Source organism: Wolffia australiana, chromosome 18 (genome assembly GCF_029677425.1).
Source record: "Wolffia australiana isolate 7733 chromosome 18, ASM2967742v1".
In the NCBI taxonomy this organism is placed as follows: domain Eukaryota; kingdom Viridiplantae; phylum Streptophyta; class Magnoliopsida; order Alismatales; family Araceae; genus Wolffia; species Wolffia australiana.
This window is the reverse complement of record NC_135852.1, coordinates 5,452,655-5,477,766: the sequence shown is the minus strand read 5'-3', so window position 1 is coordinate 5,477,766 and position 25,112 is coordinate 5,452,655. Positions and strand designations below refer to the sequence as shown.

General features: G+C 42.1%; 2 protein-coding genes across 3 annotated transcripts; one reads left to right on the top strand and one right to left on the bottom strand.

The window, feature by feature from the left end:
- Positions 1–428: 428 nt before the first annotated feature.
- LOC144715249 (transcription regulator) lies at positions 429–22,297 on the top strand. 2 transcript variants are annotated; one of them, XM_078590181.1, is made up of 51 exons: positions 429–669; positions 1,380–1,680; positions 1,759–1,984; positions 2,048–2,390; positions 2,469–2,582; positions 2,696–2,824; positions 2,900–3,082; positions 3,198–3,392; positions 3,740–3,802; positions 3,917–4,030; positions 4,147–4,397; positions 6,828–6,931; positions 7,698–7,792; positions 7,892–8,131; positions 8,210–8,362; positions 8,459–8,540; positions 8,617–8,714; positions 9,236–9,381; positions 9,459–9,567; positions 9,677–9,823; positions 10,201–10,248; positions 10,325–10,453; positions 10,548–10,787; positions 10,854–10,991; positions 11,063–11,145; positions 11,242–11,347; positions 11,770–11,865; positions 11,963–12,115; positions 12,641–12,823; positions 15,662–15,840; positions 15,919–16,027; positions 16,097–16,222; positions 17,038–17,082; positions 17,178–17,255; positions 17,345–17,461; positions 17,547–17,673; positions 17,742–17,842; positions 17,929–18,060; positions 18,147–18,233; positions 18,319–18,462; positions 18,914–19,054; positions 19,178–19,225; positions 19,295–19,438; positions 19,508–19,569; positions 19,662–19,818; positions 20,046–20,237; positions 20,914–21,018; positions 21,114–21,248; positions 21,562–21,807; positions 21,891–21,992; positions 22,072–22,297. In XM_078590181.1, the coding sequence occupies exons 1-51, from the start codon at positions 571–573 to the stop codon at positions 22,222–22,224; spliced, it is 7,098 nt and encodes a 2,365-aa protein (XP_078446307.1). In that variant the 5' UTR covers positions 429–570; the 3' UTR covers positions 22,225–22,297. The 2 variants fall into 2 exon arrangements, with proteins under 2 accessions (XP_078446307.1, XP_078446306.1); XM_078590180.1 differs by having other exon boundaries at positions 3,665–3,802.
- Positions 22,298–22,318: 21 nt separating this feature from the next.
- LOC144715251 (F-box protein At5g07670-like) lies at positions 22,319–24,548 on the bottom strand. The gene is made up of 3 exons (XM_078590182.1): positions 23,994–24,548; positions 22,658–23,853; positions 22,319–22,576 (listed from the first exon to the last, which is right to left on the bottom strand). Exons 2-3 carry the CDS (start codon positions 23,836–23,838, stop codon positions 22,321–22,323), a joined length of 1,437 nt encoding a protein of 478 aa, XP_078446308.1. The 5' UTR covers positions 23,839–23,853; positions 23,994–24,548; the 3' UTR covers positions 22,319–22,320.
- Positions 24,549–25,112: the final 564 nt, after the last annotated feature.

Sequence of the window (25,112 nt, the reverse complement as noted above, 5' to 3'; positions counted from 1 at the left end):
TATTTTTCAGGTGACCTGGGCATGAAATTAACTTACAACAACACATTATTAAAAAGTCAACAGCCAAAAAACGTTATTCATTCAAATTAATACTTTGCCATAACTAAGGTAGGGGAAAACACATTATTAAAAAGTTTAAACAACCAAAAACATTATTCATTCGTATGAATACTTGGCCAAAACTAAGTGAGGGGCCAACACATTATTGTAAAGTCAACAACCAAAAAAACATTATTCATTCATAGCAATACTAAGGGAGAGAGGACAACAAATTATTAAAAAGTCAAACAACCAAAAACATTATTCATTCATATTAATACTTTGCAAAAACTAAGGGAGGGGCTTGAATTTACCTAGTTGTAAATTTTGCTGTAAACTCTGCTGTTTACGGATATCAATTCACATAAATAAGAGGGGGGAGGGGGAGGGTTCATCGCTAGGATTAACCCCGCAGCAGTTCTTCGATTCTCCGGCCCTCTTCCTTCCCGCTCAAGGCCTCTCGCTAGAACTGCATCGTCGTTTGTAAAGCCCTAGATTCAGGCCGAGGAGAACTGGACGAATCCAGACGCGATGATTGGGTTTACGTCTGCCGCGGCGAAGCAGATTCGCTGCGTTCTGGAAATTTCCAAAGACTCCGATGTCGATTCTGTTGTTCGCGAACTCTGCCAGGTAGCGATCCGTCTGTTGTTCCTGGTTTTAGGTGTTTCGATTTCATGATTTCATGGGAAGGCTGTGCGATCGAGGCCCGTGTCTCTCTGTTTATTTATTTCTGATTTTCTTTCTCTGCCGATTTCTGCGTGTTTGTTACACATTGGTCGCGAATTCGGCTCGCTTTTTCTGTTGTTTGAGGCGATCTTTTGGTACCCTTTTTGGAGTTTTCTTGCTGTCTGGCTCATTTCTTAGATTTATCTATTCACCCGAACGCGTGTTTGCGAGTTTATCTCTACATCAATAATTCTTTCGGACGAGTTCAATTCGATTCGGCGGTGCAAAGAATCTATTTTAGCTCGAAAGAGTAAGTATTAAGGTGTTCGAGTTACGCAGTTACGTGGACATTTGTTGTCTGTTTTTTTCTTGAAGATTGGGCGTCTGATTGTATAATCCATGTTTCTTTGTGGCACTCAGTTCGATCATTCCTCAAAGAGTCTATCTTTCATTGTTGCTATAAGATCCATTGGTGTCATATCTTGACTAGCTAAAAAGTTAACTACCTCGGATTCTTATTTAAATTTTTTCCATGTTGTGACTTTTTTCCGACTCTTATTTTCCACTTCCCGTAACATAGAAGTAAGCTCTTATTTTAATGCCGGATAAAATTTATCGTGTTAGAAAATAGTTCATTCTTTTCGTGAAATCTAATTTATTTGCTCATACTCCAGGTCGCAGAAAATGGGATTGATAGTGCAATTGTTTTGTTACAAACCTGCTTGGACGCGTTGAATCTTTGCAATACGGATAATCAAGAAATGCAACCGAAGCCAGAAGTTTTGTCCTCTGTGTTTCGGCATTTGTTGGATAAACCTTCCTTCAGTACAGTGTTTTGTCAAGCTCTTAGAAATGAATGGATCAATGATGGATTCTTGGCAAACCTGTCAACAATGTTGAATCTATCAATATCTGAGAAGATTGCTATCGGACTGGCCATGTCTGATTCAGAAAATTTTGATTACCGATCGAGAGGTTCGCATTGAAAAGTATTTTCTCTGTCAATAGAACTCTGCAGATACACATTTATAATGGCTATTCTTTTCACTTTAGGGACGAGCTTTTGCGTTGGCCAAATTGAACAAATATGCTCAAATCCAACCCCGAAGCTTTCTCAGAAACAAATCCAGGAAGTTTTCATGTTCCTCTATCGATCGGAGGGTCTCTCCAAGCACATCGACTCTTTCATGAAGATGCTGTCATTATTACAGTTGGAGAAGTTAGAGTTTGTTTTAGAACCTGTTTTGGAGGATGATTTTAGAGGAGATGAGTCTTTCAGGTAAAGCTAGGTGGATATTTTAAGTTTTCATTATTCCTTAAATCTGAGTACTTTTTACGGCAGGTGCCTTGATCTCTTCCATGGATCTTCTCACAATGATTTTGATGTTGCGTTGGCGGAAATTGAGAGAGAGATGAGCATGTCTGACATCATCAGGGAACTGGGTTACGGGTGCACTGCCACAGTTGCACACTGTAAAGAGATGCTTTCTCTTTTTCTTCCTCTTGATGAACTTACAATTTGTAAAATACTTGTCACAATCGCTTCTACCCATGTTGGTAACGAGGACGCTCAGCAGAATGCGCACTCTACATTCTGCTCTGCCGTTGGCATCAATTTGGCGACAGATTTGCCCTCATTGACTTCTTGGAATGTTGATGTGGTCATTAATACAATTAATCATCTTGTAAGTCTTTAATTTCCACAGCTATGAGGTCAACTTTACACTTCTTCTTTCATTGCTGATTTTTGTTCTCTTGACTAGGCTCCTGAGACAAACTGGATACGAGTTATCGAAAATATGGACCATGAACTCTTCTGGATTCCAGACGAGAAATCCTTCTCAATTTTTATGTCTTTACTTACTCGTGCATGTCAGGTGAGTTCAGAAGATGACTTTGGTTTTCAAGGGAAGAGGTTTTACTTCCATCCATTTTTGACTTTTCAAAAAAAAAAACTTCCATTCATTTTTGCTCATTTTTTCCCCTGCAGGCGCCTTTTCCTCTCCATGCTGTGTGCGGATCAGTTTGGAAAAATGCCGACGGACAATTGTCATTTATTAGACATGCAGTCGCAGCACCGCCAGAGATCTTTACGTTTGCGTACTCTGGGAACAAACTGGTATTTTTAACCTGTCTCTTTTTGTTTTTTAAGTTATTTTCATCGTCATTAATGAATATGTAATTTTTAAATCAGGCTTATATCGACTCTGCGCGAGGTCCTAGTGGAAATGGTAATCAGGCTTGGTACTGCCTCGACCTTTTAAGTTTGTTGTCTCAGCTTGCTGAAAGGGGTCATGCAAATTCTGTTCGGGCAATGCTTGAGAGTCCCCTTCAGCAACTACCTGATGTTCTTCTTCTTGGATTCGCCCATATCAATGTAGGCATTCTATTCTAATCTTCGACACCGTGCTTGTATTTAGATTGATTAAATGTTTGTTTCCTTCGATCTTGATCGCTTAATTGTGGAATTAATAAGTTCTAATGTCTTGCAGAGTGCCTATAACCTTCTTCAGTACGAGATATCTTCATTGGTTTTTCCTTTAGTCGTCAAAAATTCTTCAACGGGCAATATCGTCGACCTACTCTGGCGAATTAATCCTAAACTTGTGTTGCGTGGGTTTATGGAGCTGCATAATAGTGATTCTGAGAGTGATACGAGAATCGTGGATATTTGTCAAGAGCTGAAGGTAAGAAGAAACACATTTTATCTTGCACTCTCACCTCTACTTTTTTAAATATCATCTTGGCTTTCTGAGAAATATTAAGATTAAAAAATCTGTCTTAGGCCGTTGAAGGCTAAATTTCAGTATGTATACTCTAATGAAACATCTTTGAATACCATTATCAATATCATCTGTGATGAGAACTGGTTTCTTGTCTATTTATTCGAGATTATGTATGAATTAATTTTTTGGTTCTTTGTTTGAAGAATAAGTTTTTGGTTCTTGCTTCGTTTCAGATATTATCTTTCGTCTTAGAAACAACCCCATTTTCATTCAGCATCAAAATTGCTGCCATTGCTTCCCTGAAACAGTATATAAGTCTGGAGAAATGGCTGACTGAAAACCTGTGCATGTACAAAGACTCCTTCTTTCAGGTACTTTGGTGCATTTGTGTAACCATTGTATCTTGTGTTCTGGCTTTATTTGATGGTTTTTTTATTGATGATATTTAATGTGGAAGTATTCTGATTGTTTATGCTCCTCTCTAGGCCTCTATACAATTTTTGCAGCAAACTGTTGGAGATGGAATGAATGGTCATCCGTTGGGGCACTCTGTAGATTCTGTAAATGCTTATGATGAATTGAAGCTGATTTTTGTAAAGGTCATTTCAATTTCCTATGGATGGATATTTTATTCATTCAAGACAAGAAAATCTTGATCTCTCGTTTTATGTTCGAACTGCGTCACGTGCTAAAATTTTTTTTGCTCAATTTTTAGGTTCTTCAAACTCACTCGGGAATTGTTTCTGAAAAACTCTATGATGAGTTTAAGGCGTTACAGTTGACAGACAATCCTGCGAAACCTAGAATCCAGAATACTGATGAGCCAGAAGCTTCATCAGCTGACACTAACGTTGAGGATATCGAGAAAGAAGCGGACACCTACTTCCAGTTAATGTTCTCGGAACAATTATCAGTTGAGACAATGGTTCAAACCCTCGCACGCTTTAAAGAGTCTTCAGATAAGAGGTATGACTTTGTATTTGTTGTGCGTGTTGTTCTTTTTGGACCCCTCTTCTAGTGTCACTCAATACTGCTTCAACTGGCTGTGTGGTACTCGCCGCCTGTTTCTCTTCAGCACATACATCTTGGTTGACAGATACGACCAATGGGTCTTTGACCACAGTAAACGCAGGGAAGATCAACCTGGGAAGATGATGGGACTGGAGCTTCTTTTATACTCGAAGAATAGAATATCATGTTCTTTAAATGTCACATCATTTGAGATAAAAACTTTCTTGAGTTGGGATCATAACAATTGTCCGATCTTTGATTTTGAATAATCCACAAGACACACTCAATTCCTCTTGGACTGAACTTGTGCATTGGGCCGTGCAAATTAACAAATACCGTACAATCACCGACTCGAGGTTTTAAATTTGTCCCCAGATTAGTAGGAGAAGGAATTTGGAGATGAGATCCGCAGGTCTTCTGATAATCTTAAATGCGGTAAAGTTTTTGAATGCCACCAGCTCCACCTCTTGTTTGTTGACCTGGGGTTCGTAAAAAAACTGAAAGGTCTACTTGATTCATAATAGAAGCTGGTTAAATGCCAGGTCACTTTAGACTTGGTCTGGACCACTTAACACTAGAGGCTTACTCTCACGTGGGAATAAGTCACTGAAACACAGGTCACATGAGTCACTTATGACAGAATGAAATATAATGACGAACATGTAGGCCCTTTGATTAACATAATCAAATACCTTTGATGGAAGTCGATTGATCAGGTGAACTCCAGGTATCAGGGACTCTCCCTACATATTCTTTGGTAGATTCTGATGAAGAAAAATGGTCCTTGCAATATCAACCGTATGACCAATCTTCCTCTCTGCAGCTCTATTCTGCTGTGGAGTATTTACACAAGACGATTCTGGCAGTATCCCAGGATCCAAGAAAATAGAAGTCAAACTTTCACTAAAAAATAGTTTGCATCGTCAGATTTGAATTGGTCCTTCATTATGATTCAGAACTCTTTTTCTCGTGGTCGTGTAGTTTCAACACAGATATTCCTCCGGATGTCTCGATCCCCTCGAGTGTTCGTGAGTTCTCTTCCATGCATGGAGTTATCACTCAGCCGATATCCACCTCCTGGCATCAGCCGCAATCTGCTGACTTGTCTCTCACTCAGGAATCCTAAATTAGACGAGGGTTGAGAAAACACCCAAAATCTTCCTCACTCAAACGACACCCCATACTCTATATGGGCTGCATCGTTGAATCAATAGGAGACTCTCGTGCAGGGACTCATAGGGAGAATATCACAACAATAGAAGATACATGGTTAAAAGATAGAAAAATATAGCGAAGTTAGGAAAGCTGAGCTATCATAGCATGGCAGGGCCCATTTCTAGGTCATAAGGGGATCCTTGATGGATCTCTAATATGTTCCCTGGGCCATTATAGTAATTCGTTTTAGTTTCCCTTTAAATACTTGTAGCCCTGGACATTAAAAGACAGGACAGAATTTCCAAAGTATTATTGGCGCTCTCACTCTTCTCTGGTAGAAATAACACCGTCGACCCGATGGTCTCAGTATACCGAATCAAGACGATAACTATTCCACTGAAGATCGACGCGACAAATCTTGACAAGTGTTCGAAATAGAAGGTGATAGAAAAGAGATGAGATCCTAAGATCCCCCAACTGGGCGCCGGGAAGCTCCCTCCGACTGCTCCAGCTCCTGCGCCGCACAGGCCTCAGATGAAGAGAAAAATACCGCCCTTCCTCTTTTGCCCCAGCGTATTATTTTATAACCGATGGGTGACGCTGCAGTTGCCTTTTGTCATAACAGTTCCTGCTCTTTTGAACTGTCTTCTCTGAAAGGCTCGACTGAAATGCTTATCAGTTTCCCTTTAAATACTTGTAGCCCTCGACATTGAAAGACAGCACAGAATTTCCGAAGTATTATTGGCGCCCTCACTCTTCTCTGATTGCCATGTCTCTTGTCACCCCTCCGGCCCCTTGCAGATAGTCTTCCCTTCTAGCCTGGCTATGACACTTCCCGGTGTCCTTCTGATAACATTTCCAACTCCCCGTCTCCTTCCTATGGTTCTTTGGAACATTGAAATCATTGAAGCTTTATTAAAATGGTGTGAGTACATCTAAATATTTCCGGTACAACCCAAGGCAATGTACAAGTTTGAAGAGTTATATTTATTTATTATAACTCTTGGAGCATTGAATATCCGTCGTTTGTTGCAATACTGTGGAGATAAGACGCATGTGCTATTATTATTTATTTCGTTGTTTTTGTTTTTTTGATACATATTTATCGTAATTTCTGTTTTCTTTATCCAAGGGTTTACAATGAAGAGTTCCCTCTTTTCTACTTTCAGTTGATTTTTTTTCTCCCCGGAAATATCTCATGCCTGATACAAAGTTTTTTACTGTTGACAGGGAACATCTTGTCTTTGAATGCATGATTGGAAATTTATTTGAGGAGTACAAGTTCTTTCCTAAATATCCCGACAGACATTTGAGAATAGCTGCTGTCTTGTTCGGTAGGGGATTGTTTGTCACCTGATGTTATTAAACTTCAATTTTTTATGTTTTAAACAATGCATAATGAAGTTCGTCCGTTTGGCTAGGTGCGAACATGTGAATCTTATTTCTATTTGCACACTAGTTTCTTTATGCTTGACAGAAAATTTTCATATTTTTTCCTGTGAAAGACTGATTTTGGGGGGAAAGATTGGGAGAAACGAATAACATCACCTTTACACGAAATCTTTTAATTTGCAGCTATCAGGTAGCTGTAAAAATGTAGATTGCAGACTGAAAGAGCATGCGTGCATTTCAGATGATACCGATTACCTCCCTAATTTTGCGCCACCAACATTGTAGAATTCACGAGACAAATTTTCATTCATCAACATTGAGGAACATACAATATTACTGTTAATCTTGTTCGGTGAATTTTGATCGATTCTAATTGCGGAAGTCTGAATTTTGGCGTTGGTCTTTTTTTTCCTGATTTAGATAAAAAATTATGCTTGGTGGAATCTTATTGTGGTTGGACATGTTTACCTAAACGTTCTGATTCATATTATTCTGGAAGCGACTATTGATAGGGATTCTTGGTGTTGTTTTTTCTAAAACTAGGTTTTCCTGTATTATTTAATTGTCCAATACCTTATGTTTTCTGTTTTACAGGTTGCTTTCGTTGATTTGATGCTCTAATGTGATTTACTTCTGTTTCTATTCGTTTATCATTTTACTCTGGATCTTATTCGTAAAATTTTAGCTTGATTAGAATTTCCATTCCAGGCTCCTTAATCAAACATCAGCTCGTGACCCACCTGAGCCTTGGTCTTGCTTTGCGTTTTGTTCTTGATGCGTTACGAAAATCTGTTGATTCAAAGGTCTGTAGCTGGTTTTATCTCAATTTTTTTGATTCCTGCTCTTTCCTATTGTTTGCATCGTTTCCTTATTCTTTAAATGACGATAATGGCATCTTGCAGATGTTCTTGTTTGGCGCGAAAGCATTGGAACAATTTATTGATCGCCTCATAGAATGGCCACAGTATTGTAACCATCTCGTGCAAATATCTCATTTGAGAAGTACTCATGCTGAACTGGTTTTGTTTATTGAACGAGCTCTTGCACGAATCTCTTTAAGTCAAACGGAGTCAGATGGAGGAGGCATCATTCCCTCCGAACAAAATCAGAATCCTGACTTGCAAGCATCCGAAAGTGTCGAGGTACTATTCTATATCAGACTAATTGACTATTGTTTATATCATTCATTTTGTAATCTTGTGATTCGATTGAGATTTCAGGGAAATGAAGTTGCATGGCCATCTGGTGGTCTGAGCACTGTGCAAGCCGGTCAAGCCCCTCCTCCTAGTAAGACGTCTACAGCGTCCTCTAACACAAATGTGGCGGGACAACTGTCTATGGTTCCTTCTACTAATGACTCAGTTATATCTCAGGTGCTCAAATAGTTATATGTTTGCTTTTTTTGACGTTTATATCGAGTCCTGGGATTTCTTTTCCATTGACTGTGGTTGAAAATTATGCTGCCTCAGCATCATCCTTCTAGTGCGTCAGCAACGGCATCATCTTCTTCTCCTGGCATTTTACGGACATCACGTGGTGTGCTATCAACTGGTACTTTTTTAACCCTTAGTCTTCACAACGAGTTACTTTGAATTGTGGATTTATCTGTGGAATTCTCTTTTGATAGGGATACATCGGCAGCCTTCTTATAACCCAGGGTTTGGTGCTGCTATGAACATTGGAACTCTAGTTGCTGCTGCAGAAAGACGAGATACTCCCATTGAGGTTCAACATTTTACTTACCATCTTCTAGTTATCTAATCATTCGCTTTATGTCACTTATTTTGTCAAAATAAAGCTTTCCCTGTGGACGGAAGCTCCACTCGCCAGCATCGCCAGAGCCTTGCTTGAAGGGTTTCACAATACATCACAAGAAATCCTTTTCTAGAACCTAAAAACATCTGGCCCAATAAAAAATTACAAATGGGACATGGCCCATTTAAGTTAAGTCACTTATGTCCCATGTGGTACTTAGTAATTATGCTGATGCGGGTTACATATATTAGGAAATAGGAATATAAGAATTGCTAACAGAAGTCCTTAAAAAACGGAATAAAAGAAGCAAGGGGGAGGACACTTTTTCTGTTAGGAAATATGAAGATCCCCTAAGATCGGTAATCAAGCTGATTTAGGTGGGGCACTTATAGCCTGTGGTCCTCTTACATAAGTGAGAAAAAAGAAAGAATACAAAAATGATATCAATGAAAGAAATTATGGCTAACATAGTTTTGTGTGTATCTATGCAGGCTCCTCCGTCTGAGATTCAAGACAAGATATTGTTTATGATAAACAATATTTCTCTGACAAATATGGATTCGAAAGCTAAGGATTTTTCAGAGATTCTGAGCGAGACGTACTACCCTTGGTTTGCGCAATATATGGTCATGAAAAGGTAATATTCCGCTTGCTATGTTCCTCAATATGTTGGTTCACCTCAGTTTTTCTTATCTTTGTTTATTTGATATTCAGGGCTAGCATCGAGCCCAATTTCCATGACTTGTACTTGAAGTTCTTGGATAAAATAAATTCGAAAACATTAAACAAGGAAATTCTCAAAGCAACTTATGAAAATTGCAAGGTATTTCTTTCTCACCGAACAAATTGTTACTTGTCTTCACATATATTTGAATGACCTTACCATTCTTTCAGAAACAGTATTAATGATCTTATCCTCAAATATTTTTCAGGTCCTCCTGGGATCAGAACTTATCAAATCAAGTTCAGAGGAGCGGTCACTTCTTAAAAATCTTGGTAGCTGGCTCGGAAAGTTTACCATTGGCCGGAATCAAGTATTAAGAGCCCGGGAAATAGATCCAAAAATTCTAATTGTTGAGGTGCTCCTTTTTATTAGTCTTATTACGCATTGTTTTGCTCCAACCTTGGACCTGCCGTTGCTTTTACGTCTGTTTCCTCAGTACATTTAAATCTTTTGGGTCCAAAAAATAAAAAGAAATGATGGACTTGCCCTCTGATTCTCATAATTAGTTTAGCTTTCAAGCTCACTGATGTGAAAGTTCGTAGTCCTATTGATCTGTTGCATGTTAATATATGTGGATGTTTTCTATTGACTGCTACTTCATCTTCTTACTCAAGTCCATTGGAATAGAAGGCGTCTGAAGAATTTTTTTCTGTCTATCGATCTGTTGAATGCGAAGCAGTTATTCTAATTTATGTTGATTTGATCATTTTCTTATCATTCTTTCTCTTATAGGCCTATGAGAAGGGAATGATGATCGCTGTGATCCCATTTACATCGAAGGTGAAACCTTTGACAAATTTTGCACCCTTTTGTAATATATTTCTTCATTCCTTTTTATTAATGTTTCCTTCTCCAGATTTTGGAGCCTTGCCAGAGCAGCCTCGCATACAAGCCCCCAAATCCGTGGACTATGGGGATCCTTAGTCTGCTCTCTGAGATATATAATCTGCCGAATCTCAAGTTGAATTTGAGGTTTGACATTGAGGTATCCTTTTCTCATCATTTCACGCATCTCTGTAATTCCCTTTGAATTAGAAAAGTTGTTTTCTGATACAGTCCATTTATCTCGCTCTGCACAGGTTCTGTTCAAGAACCTTGGTGTTGACCTGAAAGAAGTAAAGCCCTCAATTCTTCTCAAAGATCGTGGGCGTGAATTTGAAGGTAGTCCTGACTTCTCCGTTAAGGACGTGAGTGCGAGTCAGACAGCAGTTGTGGCAGATGTTAACTCAGGAATGATTCCTACTTTAAGTCCTGTTGAACTTCCACCAGACACTTCTAGTTCTTCACATGTGGGGGTCCATCCCAACGTTCTTTCTCAGGTTGTTTCCTTTTGTTAGATTTAGTTAGTTGTTTCCGCTTTGTTGACATAAGTTATTTTTTCGCAGTTTTCGGCATTACAATTGGCTTCTAATGCGATGGCAGAGGAAGAGAAGATGGGATCTTTATCCCTTCCTGATCGCATCCCATCTGCTCAGGGCCTTGCTCAAGTTTCTCCTTCACAGACCCAATTTTCAGCAACTCAGGTTCGAATTCGTTTTATACTTTCTGTATATATCTTTTCCATCATTGGGCTCAAATTTTTTTTTTCTTGCAGACTTCTATTCTTCCCAACATTGGAATGCATGTTGTGGTGAACCAAAAACTCAATGCCCTTGGTTTGCACTTGCAGTTTCAGAGGTTCATTATTGTCATTTTCTTCCTCATATACCTGTTTTGTTTCTTGGTGCTGATTTGTTTATCACAACGTGATCTATCTTTCTTCTGAAACATCAGGGTCCTTCCTCTTGCAATGGATAAAGCTATTCGAGAGATAATCTCCCCTGTTGTACAACGAAGTGTGACTATTGCCAGCCAGACTACAAGGGAGCTCGTTCTAAAGGTAAATTCATATTCATATTTCGGAATTGGAAGTTCGGTTCGTTCGTTCACGAACACAGAACCGAACAAGAACCCTAACATGTACTTTGGACTTAAACATGAATGACGAACCGTTCATGAATGGTTTGATGGATGACGAAGACTCCTTTTTAAATGAAACCCAAAAGGTTCTTGGCAAAACCCACTTCTCTTGATTCTCTCCTCTCCAACTAGGGTTTGGTAGTTTGATTTGTTCATTTATGTGTACAAACGGACGACAAGGAACTTGGATTTTGAAGATGAACTGGTATTTTGGACATAAACACGACCATGAAAACAAAGCAACTCCATCAAATCTTTGTTCGTCGGCAAATTTAACTTCCCAGCCATATTCGTACTTGTCTCAGTAGTTATCTTGCAGATTTCTAATCATATGAGCTGCAGGACTATGCAATGGAGTCTGATGACAGCCGAATATATAATGCAGCGCACCTGATGGTTGCTGGTTTAGCAGGAAGTTTGGCCCATGTCACTTGCAAGGTTTGAGCGTCTAACTTGTTTGGGAACTTTCGGTATTTCTTCTTTATTTTTAGAGCCTTATCTTAGAAAAAAATTGGTGTCTTCTGATTTTTGGCAGGAACCTCTACGTATTGCAATGTCGGCCAACCTCCGAACGCTGCTGCAATCGTTAAGTGTTAGTAATGAGCTTCTTGAACAAGCTGTTCAGCTTGTGACGAACGATAACCTTGACCTAGGTTGTGCGGTAATTGAACAGGCGGCAACGGAGAAGGTAAAGTAATTGAACTAGTAAATTTGGTGACTCTTGTTGAACTCTTGTTAAATTTAGTTTCTGTGAAGATGTTTTTATTTCAGTATGATTTGAATCAATCAAAGAACTGATGCAGAATTATCTTTCATCATCTGGAAACATCTGCCAATCATGAGTTTGGGCGACCTTTTTATTATCTTTGCTTTTACGTTTTTCCTCTTTATTCTTTTCAAGTGACCTGAAAAACCTATATTCGTGTTTGGCTCTTTGGTTGTGTTTGATTGATCCATACTTTTCCCCCTTATTTTACCTGTGAATTGTTGAGCAATTTTATCTTTGAAGGCTGTTATCTCCGGCCAATGAATGGTCTCCTCAATTCATTTTCGTTTTATCATGCTAGGGCCAAATAATTTGAAGTTTGAGATGTATTTCCAGTCTTAGTTACTGCAGCCAAGATTCCTTTTTGGGCTCCCATGTGAAAATTCCTTCATCATTTAATTAATAGTCATCGTGATTACCTTCTAATTTTTTTCTTCATTTTGGCAGGCATCACAAACAATTGATACGGAAATATCTTCGGCTCTTGGTTTCCGGAGGAAGCAGAGAGAAGGTGTCGGTTCTGCATACTTTGACGCGGGGACGTACACTCAGGGGCCTTTTGCCCGTGTGCCGGAGGCACTGCGTCCCAAGCCCGGGCGATTATCTATGGCCCAGCAAAGAGTATACGAGGTGGGTTTCTCATCAATAAATCTGGGCTATTTAACAAATTTCTTTTTGTCGATCTTTGGACTAATGGAGGACGGGAGGAGGCAGGCAATCGCCATGGGAGCTTGAAATTACCCCAGAATTTGCTCAATTTGATTAACGTTCTGTCTACCTTAATTAGCCAGACAGGATATTACACTTTTGTAGAGAGCACCCTACTAACGTAGGTAATGATGAACCCTGCCTGAGAGAAAGATGGCAACCAACTACCGGATAGACATGTGCCGCCACACAAGGGTTTCATCAAGAGGAAAAGTCATTCCACTAGGGTTTCAACACCTGTATGAGGTTACAATAGCTATTGGGTCAACCCCATTTGCGTGAATGGCTTTACATGAGTCTGCTGACATGACAGACCATCGTAAGAGGATAATTACAAATACGATAGCCAGTACGGTCCTTCGAACATATGGGTAGTCTGAGTGTCTGCTATCGATTGTTGTTTATCTCTTGACGACAACTCATAGGTTTAGCACTTGAAGATATTGACTCAGATCCACTCTTTTTGAGGTCTCTCTCCAGACGAGGATATCATAATACAACACGGATATGGAAAGAAAGGAGACACGAAGATGCTGTCTAACACGCCCTATAGCTTGGTATGGATGTTAGACATTCCAAACTTGATCATCATTCTCTGGAGAGCTTAATCTGATAGTCCTTCGGCGAATACAGAGACTAATGTTAGACATCTGCATATTGCTTTGCTGAAGTGACGAAGACTAATGTGATTGTTCCGCCTTCTACTTTCTCTTTCAAAAAATGTATGTTGATGTTGACATGTTTGGCCTGCTCGTGCCGTACTGGAACATCAACAATCGCCAAAGCTGATTGGAGCTTGATTGGTTTAAATGGCCCACGTCCCAACTCTTTGGGAATATACCTGATCCTTAGTCTGTCACAAACGCCCTGTAATTCAGATTCAGCACAGGATCTGGAAACAACATCCGGTTTCTTGCTTCTCCAGGATACTATGGTGGCTCCAACCAGAGGATGTCTGCCGGTCAACGATGTACCTGGCATAGTCTGCATCTGTAACTGAGCCCACCTTGTCATATAAGTAACACCCATCATTGTCAGGATTAGTGTATAACGTAATTCTTGAAGAAGCTTTTGTGGAGTTATTAAATGCCTTGAGCTGCGGCACACATAACACACTTTTAAGCCATCCCAGGACCTTAATTTCGAGGTCGCATATCCCAGCGCATCTTTAGAATCTCTCCCCTTGCAATTGAGACTTTCTTCTGACCAACACATGTCGGTAAGTGGAAAATTTTGATATAGTCAGAGACATGATCGGTTGTTTAACTCCCACATAATCTCGTGAGAATCAAAAGATTTAACAGAACCTAGGAAAATATTTTGCTTACCTGAGCAGGCCAGAGATGTAGTGCTGAACATTCTTTAGCCTCTTCAGCTCCTTCGGTGTAGCACCTGGAGCTTCGTTGGTGCCAGAAGGTAGTGAATCATCGTTTTCAGTCGTCTGAGCCACTGCCATATAGACCTTCCCTTCCTTGGGATGGAATTTGTAACGTCCCTTTGGTGTGGCACCTTTTCTTTCAAACAAAACAGAATTAAGTTGTCTTTTTCATTGCCTGGTGGCTGATATCGTCCTCTCTGATTCTACCGATGGAAGATCTGGTTTCAAATACGTTCAAACTCTGGCCCGAGTCCCATAAAGAAATCATATTAGATTGAGTGTACATGCGTTCCACACTCTGAGGGTTTTTCACTGGGCAGTGGTGGCCAATTTCACTCCACACTACCTTTAGGGCACATGCATACCTTGTTATAGATTTGTCTCCTTGGACAGTTGAGCCACCTTCACTGCCAATCCATAGATTGGCCGAACGTTCTGCTTCTTTTCAGTCTTTTTTTGGTTCTGGTTCCACAGATTCTTGACTGAGCCGATGAACAGGAAGTTTATATACATTTCCATTCTCATGAAGTTCAGCACCCACCCATGAATCAACACTTCTTTTGCTGTCCACGTTTGGAGGGTGGGATGTATCGGTCATTTCCTAAGTCAGGTGGTCGGCAAGTTCTCTTCCCAGCACAACCTCATCCCACTGTCACCAAATAATAACTGCGGTCTCTTCGGATAAATCTGGGAGATCACATGGGATGAGTCCTGGGTCTCTTGACTTGATTCCATTCGTCCACAAACACTGTTGGTAACTCTTCTCAATGAGGTTTTTCAAAAAAATACTCTTCTCCATGAAGACCACTCGTGCAGAAAATATAGGAAGTTGGGTCTACAGGGAAGCAGGAAGGGAAAGGATCAGGTCCTCAGGTGACTCCTGTGTGCTGATACCATGAGAGAGACAACATTCTCGCCGCGAGACGCACTGCCACACTAGGGTTCATTGCGAGAAAGATTCAGTGCTTTATGGTCCCAACACCTGTATAAATATAGGTTACAATCCCTGTCGGACCGAACCTATTGCAAGAATGCTTTTGAGTCTGCTGATATGAGCAAGTAGGATTTAATAGATAATACTGCCAGGATCCTTGCTGGATCCTATTGTCTTCTCTATTAACGCCTGGCGGCTTGGTTTTTTGGGAGAGTAAGAACAGAATGTAACCTGTATGTATACAGGTTACATTGGTAATGGGGCATGCCCAGTAACTATAGGGTTCTAAAGGTGCAAAAAACGAAGACAACTGTAACATAAAGAGAACGGAACACAACATAAAAACGAGGCTCTGGTTAACAAATACTACTCGGAAATAAAAAAGAAAAGAGACCCTGAGAGACTGTTGAACACTGCCGGGCTGACACTTGTTTTTCTGTAAATGTAGGATTTTGTAAGGTTTCTTTGGCAGAGTCCCCCGAGTCAGAGCTCGAGCGCCATGCAGCCTTCCTCTTCCTCTATCAGTTCTGCTAATCCTGTTGCAGCTGCATCTCAAATATATTCTTCTGCTCCTGGTCTACAATCAGCTCAGCAGTTAGACTTGATTTCCGATGAAATGGAGCTAAGGTTGCTGATGATATTCTTTGATTTTCTGTTTAATTTTGAATTTCGGGATTTTAATGATTTATTTGTTGTTTTACTCAGTGCTTCGTCCCATGGGCCATTAACTGATGCTGGAGTCGGTGCTCTCAGCTCTTCCTTTTCAGCGACGCCTGAACTGCATGTGGTGGATTCACCTCCTCTTGCTGTTAAAGTGCGAAACTGTTGTTACTTCATTGGGGTTGAGCTTGTGTTTGGATGCCTAATTCTGAGGTCGTTTTAGTCTTTTCAGGAGATGGGTGCCGTTGTGCCACCTTCACCAACTCCTGCGGATCGGTTGACTTCTATAATTTCTGAGCCATTGAGCACCGGAGATGCGTTAGAGAAATACCAATTGCTGGCGCAGAAGGTAACTAAGCTACTTGCTTGATTCTATTTTTTTATTCAATATTATCAGATTCTGGTCAAATGAAGTTATAAACTATTTAATCAATTACTATAAAATTCCTTACATTAGTACTAAGTTCAGAGTATATTAGATATTATGGTAGTAAAATATATCTTAATTATTTCTGTATTACTGGTCGGTTGAGTACACGATGTGGAGAGTTTAGTCTCTGTGTGTTTCAGAGGGATGTGAACGGAGGGTATGGGAACTCCTTTAGTCAAGGGTATATTTATACCTTTCAACTAATTAATCATATCGGGAGGTTCTCGGATGACCTTCCTCCATTTTTAAAAATACTTCTGTATTACTATAAATATCAATTAATGATTAAATAAAAAAATAAAAAATCAACTCAATAACCATATTAGTAGAATAAAGTAGCATACCCAATTAGATGTAGTTTTTATCCAAGAGAAGAGACGTAGAAGATTTAGAAACTGAATTTGATTTACCCGGATTGATTTTTTAAATCAAATGTGATCTGATCTAATATATCTCTGTAGGATTTGCTTATGTAGGGGTATTTAGTCAATTTTGTTCTTATGATTCTCTCAACTAAAACAAAAGAAAACACAGTGCAAGATAAAGTGACACCGAAACAATTGTTTATAGGTTATTTGTTGGGTTTCTGACTTTTTGGTTATCGATGAATGGTTTCATTCAATAGATCAAAACTACAACGTGTGGCGAGAAACCTTGTTCATTGGCCTTGATCCTTAATGTCGTACTTGGAACGTTTCAGTATATATTATTTCTAAATATTTTTATTTTTTCAGCTCGAATCTTTGATTGCGAAGAATGCCAGGGAGTCAGATATTCAGGTATAATAGCGAGTCTAATAGTGACAGGCAGTATTTTTTTCATGTTGGAAATTATTTATTCTCCCTTCTTTCTTTTTCCCCTCTTCTTTGATTAGGGAGTTATCGCTGAGGTCCCTGAGATCATTGTTAAATGTGTGAGTCGAGATGAAGCAGCCTTAGCTGTCGCACAAAAGGTCAACCTCTAGCTATCCTGTATTTTGCGTTTTTTCATTTTTGAAAGATTTTTCGCCTCCTTGAATGACTCTGCATGTGCCTGAGACAGGTTTTCAAAGGTCTTTACGAGAATGCTTCCAATAAACTCCATGTTACTTCTCACCTTGCTATTCTTTCTGCTATTCGGGATGTTTGCAAGCTGGTCGTCAAGGAGCTAACGAGTTGGGTACGACCACATCCTTGGATTCATCTATTTTTATCTCCTTTTATATTTATCACCTTTTTAATCAATGCTGTCTTGTTTGTTTCAGGTAATTTACTCTGATGAGGAACGCAAATTGAATAAAGATATTGCTGTTGGTCTGATATACTCAGAATTACTCAATTTGGCGGAGTACAACGCGCATCTTGCAAAACTTATTGATGGAGGGAGGAATAGTAAGTTATCTATACTCATGTCATATTCCTATGCTCCAGTCACTAATTTTGTCTTTACACTCTTGCAGAAGCTGCGACAGAATTCGCTATAGCTTTAGTTCAGACGTTGGTTTCGCAAGAATCTTCATTAAGCGCGGAATTCTATAACACTATTGACGCATTGTCCAAGGTATTCACATTTCTTATTTAATTATTCATTACTCTCTGACTTATTTTTTCCTTTTTATTCTTATTTTTCTTTCTGATGCTTTACAGCTTTTGACACGGCCAGGATCACCAGAGTCTTTAGTTCAGTTATTTGACAACCTAAGAAACAACAATAACATATCCATTCCTGGTATTATCTCTACCAAGGAAGAAAAATTGAGACAGTTGAAAGAGAAAAAGGTTTGTAAACTTTAAATTCTTATTTCAGAACATCGGTAGGGTTTCTTCGGTTTCTAATGTTTCAATATTACTTGAGAAACAATCAGAGTGTTCCTATTCGCCCAGTCACGGGCAAGGATGGTGCCAATGCAGTGGAACTTATGACGGTAGATCCTCCCGGTTTCCGTGACCAGGTTATCCCTAAAACCCTCGGCCCAGTTTTTTTCTGGATTGAAATTTGTGTTTTAATTTAATTTATGCGGATTTTTTTCTCTCCAGGTGTCTCTTCTATTTACGGAATGGTTCAGGCTGAATGATCTCCCTGCAACAGATGCGGCATATACCCATTTTATCTCTCAGCTTCAGCAAAATGGCTTTCTCAAGGGGGATGAACGAACAGAGAGTTTTTTCCGCATTATTACGGTTAGTGTTCACCCTCCCAGGACAAAGTCATCAATGCCCTCCAGAAATTGTCATCTTTTTTGGCATTGTCTCAAGCTTGTGTGACGATGATGACAACAATTTCGTCATCGTTATTCTGGACGATGACAATCTTGTCATCATTTCGTCATCCTGTCAGACAGACGACAAGGATGATTCGTCAATGTCTTCTCGTCATCTTGAGTTCTCATGAGAAGCTCGCTGTATCGTCCTCCTAGTCTTCGATGATGACAGATGACAAGGATGATTCGTCATTGTCATCTCCTCATCTCGAGCACCGATGAGAAGCTCGCTGAATTGTCGTCCTAGTCTTGGATGATGACTCATCATTGTCTTCTATCCGTTGTCATTGTGTACCGTGGTGGCGGCTCAGCGTGTCCTGTTTATTGTTTTCATTACCATTTTTCTAATTTTAATCTTCCTTCTCGTGCAGGAAATATCTGTAGCGCATTGCCTCTCCAGCGAGCAGACAGTTACTACAGGCCAACTGTCTATGCAGTCACCTCACCAGATGCAGCATTTGTCATTTTCTGCAATCGATGCGTGCGCAAAGCTTGTTCTTCTGCTTCTAAAGGTAATTTCTCTCTTTGGGAAATTATATTTTCTTCAAAGTAATATTTTCCTATCACTATATTATAATATCCATTTGTCCTCGTACTTTCGGCCCCTCTAATGTATCAATTATTACTCTTTACAGTACTTACTGCTGGAACAGGGTCCCGGTAAAGTCACTCTTCTGGCCAAGGTTATCGTCTCAGTGCCTCCCTCCCTAGTAATATGATTTCTTTGGTTTATAATATTTCCGTCTTCGCAGATTCTGTCTGTCGTTGTGAACATTATTCAGAAGGATGCTGAGGAGAAGAAGTCTGGCTTCAATCCGAGGCCATACTTCAGACTGTTTGTTTACTGGCTTTGGGAGTTCAACTCCACGGACATCATTGAAACAATCAATTATCAGGTAATTAAGGATTCGATGGCTGCTGATCGTTGACCAGTACGTTGACTCTTTCCAATTTGGTTACCTCAGGTGTTGATTTCTTTTGCAAATGCGTTCCACGCGATTCAGCCGTTGAAGGTTCCTGGCTTCAGGTCAGCAAATAGGTTTTGGAAATTTGAAATATATTTTTTTAATGTGATTTCCAACTCGTATTGCTGCTGACTACTATTTCATGCGATTTCAGCTTTGCATGGCTGGAATTGATCAGCCACAGGAGTTTCATGCCCAGGCTTTTGTCTGGCGGCAGTGCCAACAAAGGGTGGACTCTTTTCCATCGCCTACTCATTGATTTGTTCAAATTCATGGAGCCGTGCTTGAGAAATGCAGAACTCGGAGAACCGGTCTCTCTCGCACTCTCTATTCTCTCTCTCTCTCATCTCTTCGCTCCTCTCCTCTTTCTCTCTCCCTTATCTCTTTTCTTTTCTCTCTCTCTTATCTCTTCGCATCTCTTTTCTCCTCTCTCACTTAGCGTGAAATAGGGTTCTGGAAGAGGTGTCTTGATTTAACAGTGGGTATTTTCGTTTTCTTATTCAGCCTGGAATGGCTTACTTGGCTTCCTTGGGTGCAGGTTCGCTTCCTGTACAAGGGCACGTTGAGAGTATTGCTTGTGCTGCTCCATGACTTCCCGGATTTCCTGTGCGACTATCACTTCAGCTTCTGTGATGTCATCCCCCCCAGCTGCATTCAGATGCGCAACGTTATTCTCAGCGCCTTCCCTCCCAAGATGAGATTGCCCGATCCCTCTACCCCCAACTTGAAGGTTTGTATATGTATATTATTGGTTCTGTCTTTGTTGTATTAAATCTCTCTTCGACTTCTTTTCTCCATGTATGGTTCTAATATTTTTCTATTATTTTTTTACATCAATACAGGGCTTTAAATATGAATTAGCTATCTCAATGCTGACCTTTGATTATTCTATATTTTCTTCCACTTGTTCTTTCAAATCATCTCATTGATTCTCATGACCATCGATGACTCCCTATACTGATTTCATCTATCTCTGGAAAAATTAATTGATTTTTTTATTTCTGGTTGCTTAAAATTGTATCTATTACCAATTTAAGTTCTACTTTTAACATAGATCTCGATAATTGGCCTCTGACTCTTCTTTATTTTCTTCCTCTTGTTTTCCCAATTCAACTGGTTAATTTGCGCTAGCATGTTGGAACCTCTCTGCTGGTTTCATTAATTCCGGGAATAATCGATCGATTGTTTTTCTATTCTGTGGAGTTTAAAATAAGAAATATATTTTTGTTATAGATATCTTGGTCTTTTACAGTTCTTTATTTTCTCCCATTTGATCTTCCAAAAATGAAATAATATGCATGACCCCCACGGATCCCTTTACTGCTTTCTTCTATTCCTGATGAATCAATTTATTTGTTAATGATGTATAATTTTTTCATCATGCTTATCTTTTTGTGTGCATGCAGATTGATCTCTTGGCGGAGATCAGCCAGCCACCACGCATCCTCTCTGAAATTGACGGCGCCCTGAAAGCAAAGATGATGAAAGCCGACGTGGACGAGTATCTCAAGGTGGATAAGATAAAACTTTATTCTTTCTTAAATTCCCCTCGACTCTTCATCGTTCTGGTTTTTTCCCAATTGATAATTCCCTGTGAAATTTACAGACGAGGCCGCAAGGGTCGACCTTCTTATCCGAGCTTAAGCAGAGGCTGCTGCTCCCCCCCAGTGAAGCTCTTCTGGCAGGAACCCAGTACAATGTACCCCTGATCAACTCCCTCGTTCTCTATGTCGGTGTTCAGGTGAACTCTCCCCCACTTCCTCTCTGTGCCTCTATCCAGTAACTCACAACTTATTTATTATCTGTACCCCCATATCTCTCATCTTTGGTTATCTCTCGTCTTACCATCTTAACCATGCCTCTCTTTTGATTGATCTCCATGCCTCTCTCTCCGCTGTTCGCATCTATAGCTGTCTCTCTTCTATCCGCTTCCATCTGTGTTCTCATCTGCATGTCTCTCTAGCTGCCAACATCTCTTGTTCTCATTTCTCTTAATTAAAAAAAAAATCAATCATATGACTGTGTTTCAACTGAAACCATGCATTTATTGGCAGGCAATCCAGCAGTTGCAGAGCAAGTCACCACAGCACGTGCCGTCATCGCCAACGAGTCACCCGGGACCGGCCGATGCCGTGATGGGGGGTGTCGCCATGGATGTCTTCCGCACTCTCGCCGTAGACCTCGACACAGAGGGCCGCTACCTCTTCATCAATGCCGTCGCCAACCAGCTCCGCTACCCCAACAACCACACCCACTACTTCTCCTTCGTTCTCCTCTTCCTCTTCTATGAGGCCAAGCAGGTTCCCTCTACTCCATCGTCGTCATCTCTCTGTCTCTCATTGTCTGTCTCGCCTTCTCTTACCACCTGGTTTTTTTTATGCAGGAGATTATCCAGGAGCAGATCACAAGGGTGCTGCTGGAGAGGCTCATCGTCAACAGGCCCCACCCCTGGGGCCTGCTCATCACCTTCATCGAGCTCATCAAGGTTATATATCCATCCACCATCATAAACATCTCATCTTTTATTTGGGACTATAATTTGTTGATAAGTGTGGTGGTTGTAGAACGAACGATACGCCTTCTGGAAGAGGTCCTTCACACACAGTGTACCGGAGATTGCGAAGCTTTTTGAGTCAGTGGCCAGGTCCTGTGGCGGTCCCAAGCCCGTCGAAGACGCCATGGGCACCACCGCCGCACTTCCTGACCCCAGCCTCTGACCAACAAACCACGAGGTGTAAGTTTTTGATTTTGTATATTAATTTGATAATCTAAGATACCCATTAGTAGACAGACAGAGAGGGGGACCTTGGAAGTTAGAGGCGTCTCAAGAGTCGGCCACACTTCTTTCCAATGCCGGTTCCTGCGAGGGCAGATTTGGAGTCGGGCCGCCATTGCAGCTCCTTGAGACGGGCAAAGAGGTTTGACATTGCTGGGGTGACCTCCTCGTCCTTGATCTTGTTGCAAGAGGCGACCCTCAGCCTCTCCAGATCCGGCCACTGCAGAACCACCCCCTCCAATCCCGCCGTCGTCACCTTGGAACATCCTTCCATGGCCAACAATTTCACTCTCCTGCACACCCCAGCCTTTAGAGAAAATGGATACGCGCAGTTGCGCAAAGTCAAGCAGCCTTCACCAGAGCAAAACACGCACCTGCAAACGGCCAGGGAGCCGAAGACGGCGTCGTCCAGGCCCCAGCAGTCCTGGAAAACAATCTCCTTTGCAGTGTGGGAGACGAGGAGCAGAGACGCGAGAGCTCTCTTGCTCCGTAGCTGACATATCCGCAAGTGCAGCCGCTCAATGGCAAGGCAGGACCCGAGCTGAGCCGCGCTCGTCTCCGGCTCGTCATTGAGCCGGCGGCAGCCTTGAATTCTCAGGGTCTTGAGATTGGCGCAATCGGCGAGCCCGGCTATCCAGCCGGGGGCCATCCGGTGGCCGGAGACGGTGAGCTCCTCCAGCATCAGGCAGCACCTGCCGATGGCGGCGATCCCCTCGTAACCGCCGCCGCAGCCGCCGAGCTCCAGCTTCACCAGGCGCCGGCAGCCGTGCGCCAAGATAGTCAGCCCGACGTCGGTGACCTCGGCTTTGGCCTGCAGTCCCTGAATTGCACCTCCAAGCCTCAGCACTTGGAGGTTGGGGAAGACAGAGATGGCTCTAAGGGACTGGTCAGTGCAGCAATGGAGGTCAAGCTCCTGCAGGGTGGGGCAGTACTCAGCCAGCTTCATCAACCCCATCTCCGATCCAACGGCCATCATGGAGAGCTTCCTCAGATTGGGCCAGCCCCGGGCAATGGTCTCCAGGCCCCGGTCAACGGTCTCCGCCGCCGCGGGCCATGGGGTCAACGGGCTAAGGGAAGGTGCCATGGGGACAGAGATGGCGCCGCGGGTGACGACGACGACGATGCCGGCGGCCACGGAGAGGGGCTGGCTGTTGAAGGAGGCAGGGACGAGGTTCACCTCTGCGAGAGCAGGGAATTGGGCTGTCATCTTGGCTGAGGAGTGGAGGAAGGACCAGTCTAGCAGAGTGAGAGATTGTGTGATCTGGCCCAACAGCCGGAGCCATCTTCTGGAGACGAGCCGCGCTGAGTGGCGAGCTTGAGCAGGGAGAAGTGACAGAACGCGTTGGAGGAGCTCGTCGGAGAGCAGACATGTCAGGTCCGGCGACGACTCCGCCGTTGGATCGACTTCATGGCTCGGGCTGTGGAGGAGATCGACGGCTGGGATGTCGAAGATGGGGTGCTTGGGCTCATCCCTCTTGTGGCGGAACCAGGAGACCGGCCAGCCCGTGGCGGGCCGTCTCAGCAGCAGCGGCGACGCCGATCTTCGGCTCGGCATCTCTGCGCGTTCGATCTGCGTTTGATCCGATCGGAAGAGGGTGAAAAATCCCAGTTTTTTGACGAGGAAGAACGATCGCGAGGACAAATTTACCGGGAAATTTTGTCATGCGGCGAAATTATTGACGAGGAAGAGCAATGGTGAAGAGGAATTACCGGGGAAGTTGTTCTAAGGCGAAGTTCTTGATGAGGAAGAGCGATCGCGAGGATGAATCACCGCGAAAGTTGTTCTTCGACGAAATTCTTGGGGAGGAAGAGCGATCGCGAGAAAGATTTACCGGGAAATTTGCGGCGATCGGCTTGCATTCTTCGCTGAAGAAGATGAAGCGAATAGGGGGAGTGGCCTGCGGTATAATTGGCGCGCTAGAGAGGGGCCTCCAGTTTGAATTTTCGGAATGAGGCGCCGATTTCGTGTTATTTACGTGATAAACCCACGTGTTAGACCGCCCCAAAAAGCGTAATTAAGGTCTACTTATGAATTATGATTAATCAAAGCGAGAGCCTCCGCCCCGTACTTGGACTGCTAGTTAGTGGGGAACGTCAGGCCCCATATTCGACGTGACGGGACGGATGACAATCTACGAAACTGTCCCATTGTTTGTCATGACTGGGAAGGACACGGTCCCGTCATAGTCTGGTTTTGTCAAAAACCTAAACCTAGACCTGAAGTTCGGTCCGGTCTCGGTCTCGGTTCGGTCCGGTCTCGGTCTCGGTCCGGTCCCCGGTCGGTCATGTTGACTAGCCAAGGTGAAATTTAATGTCAGGTTGACTTGGTAAACTCATTGCATCAAACTAGACTCCATGTGAATGTCAGCTCAGGTGCAGAAGTAGTGTTTGGTAATGATAGAGAGAGAGAGACAGGAGAGAGGGAGAGAATGAGAGTGTAAGACAGTAAAAGGGGAAATAATGAGAAGGGGAGAGAGGGAGGAGGGTGAGAGGGAGATAATGTGAGAGTGATAGAGGGTGAGAGTGAGAGGGCGAAACAAGGAGAGAATGAGAGCAAGACAAGGAGAGAGTGGGAGAAAGAGATAGGGAGAGTAAGCCTGAGATCGTGCAAGATGGAGATAATACGAGAGGACGAGGGTGAGAGGGTGAGCGAGATGGCGAGACTAAGAGAGAGAGTGCGATTTTGAAAGAGGAGAGAGGGAGAGAGAGTGTGTGATAGATTGAAAGAGGAGAGAGGGAGAGAAAGTGAGAGATTTAAAGATGGAGAGGGGGAACTCAGAGGGAGAGAGTGCAAAGGAAAGGGACTGCCAGAGGGAGAGAGGCAGCAGG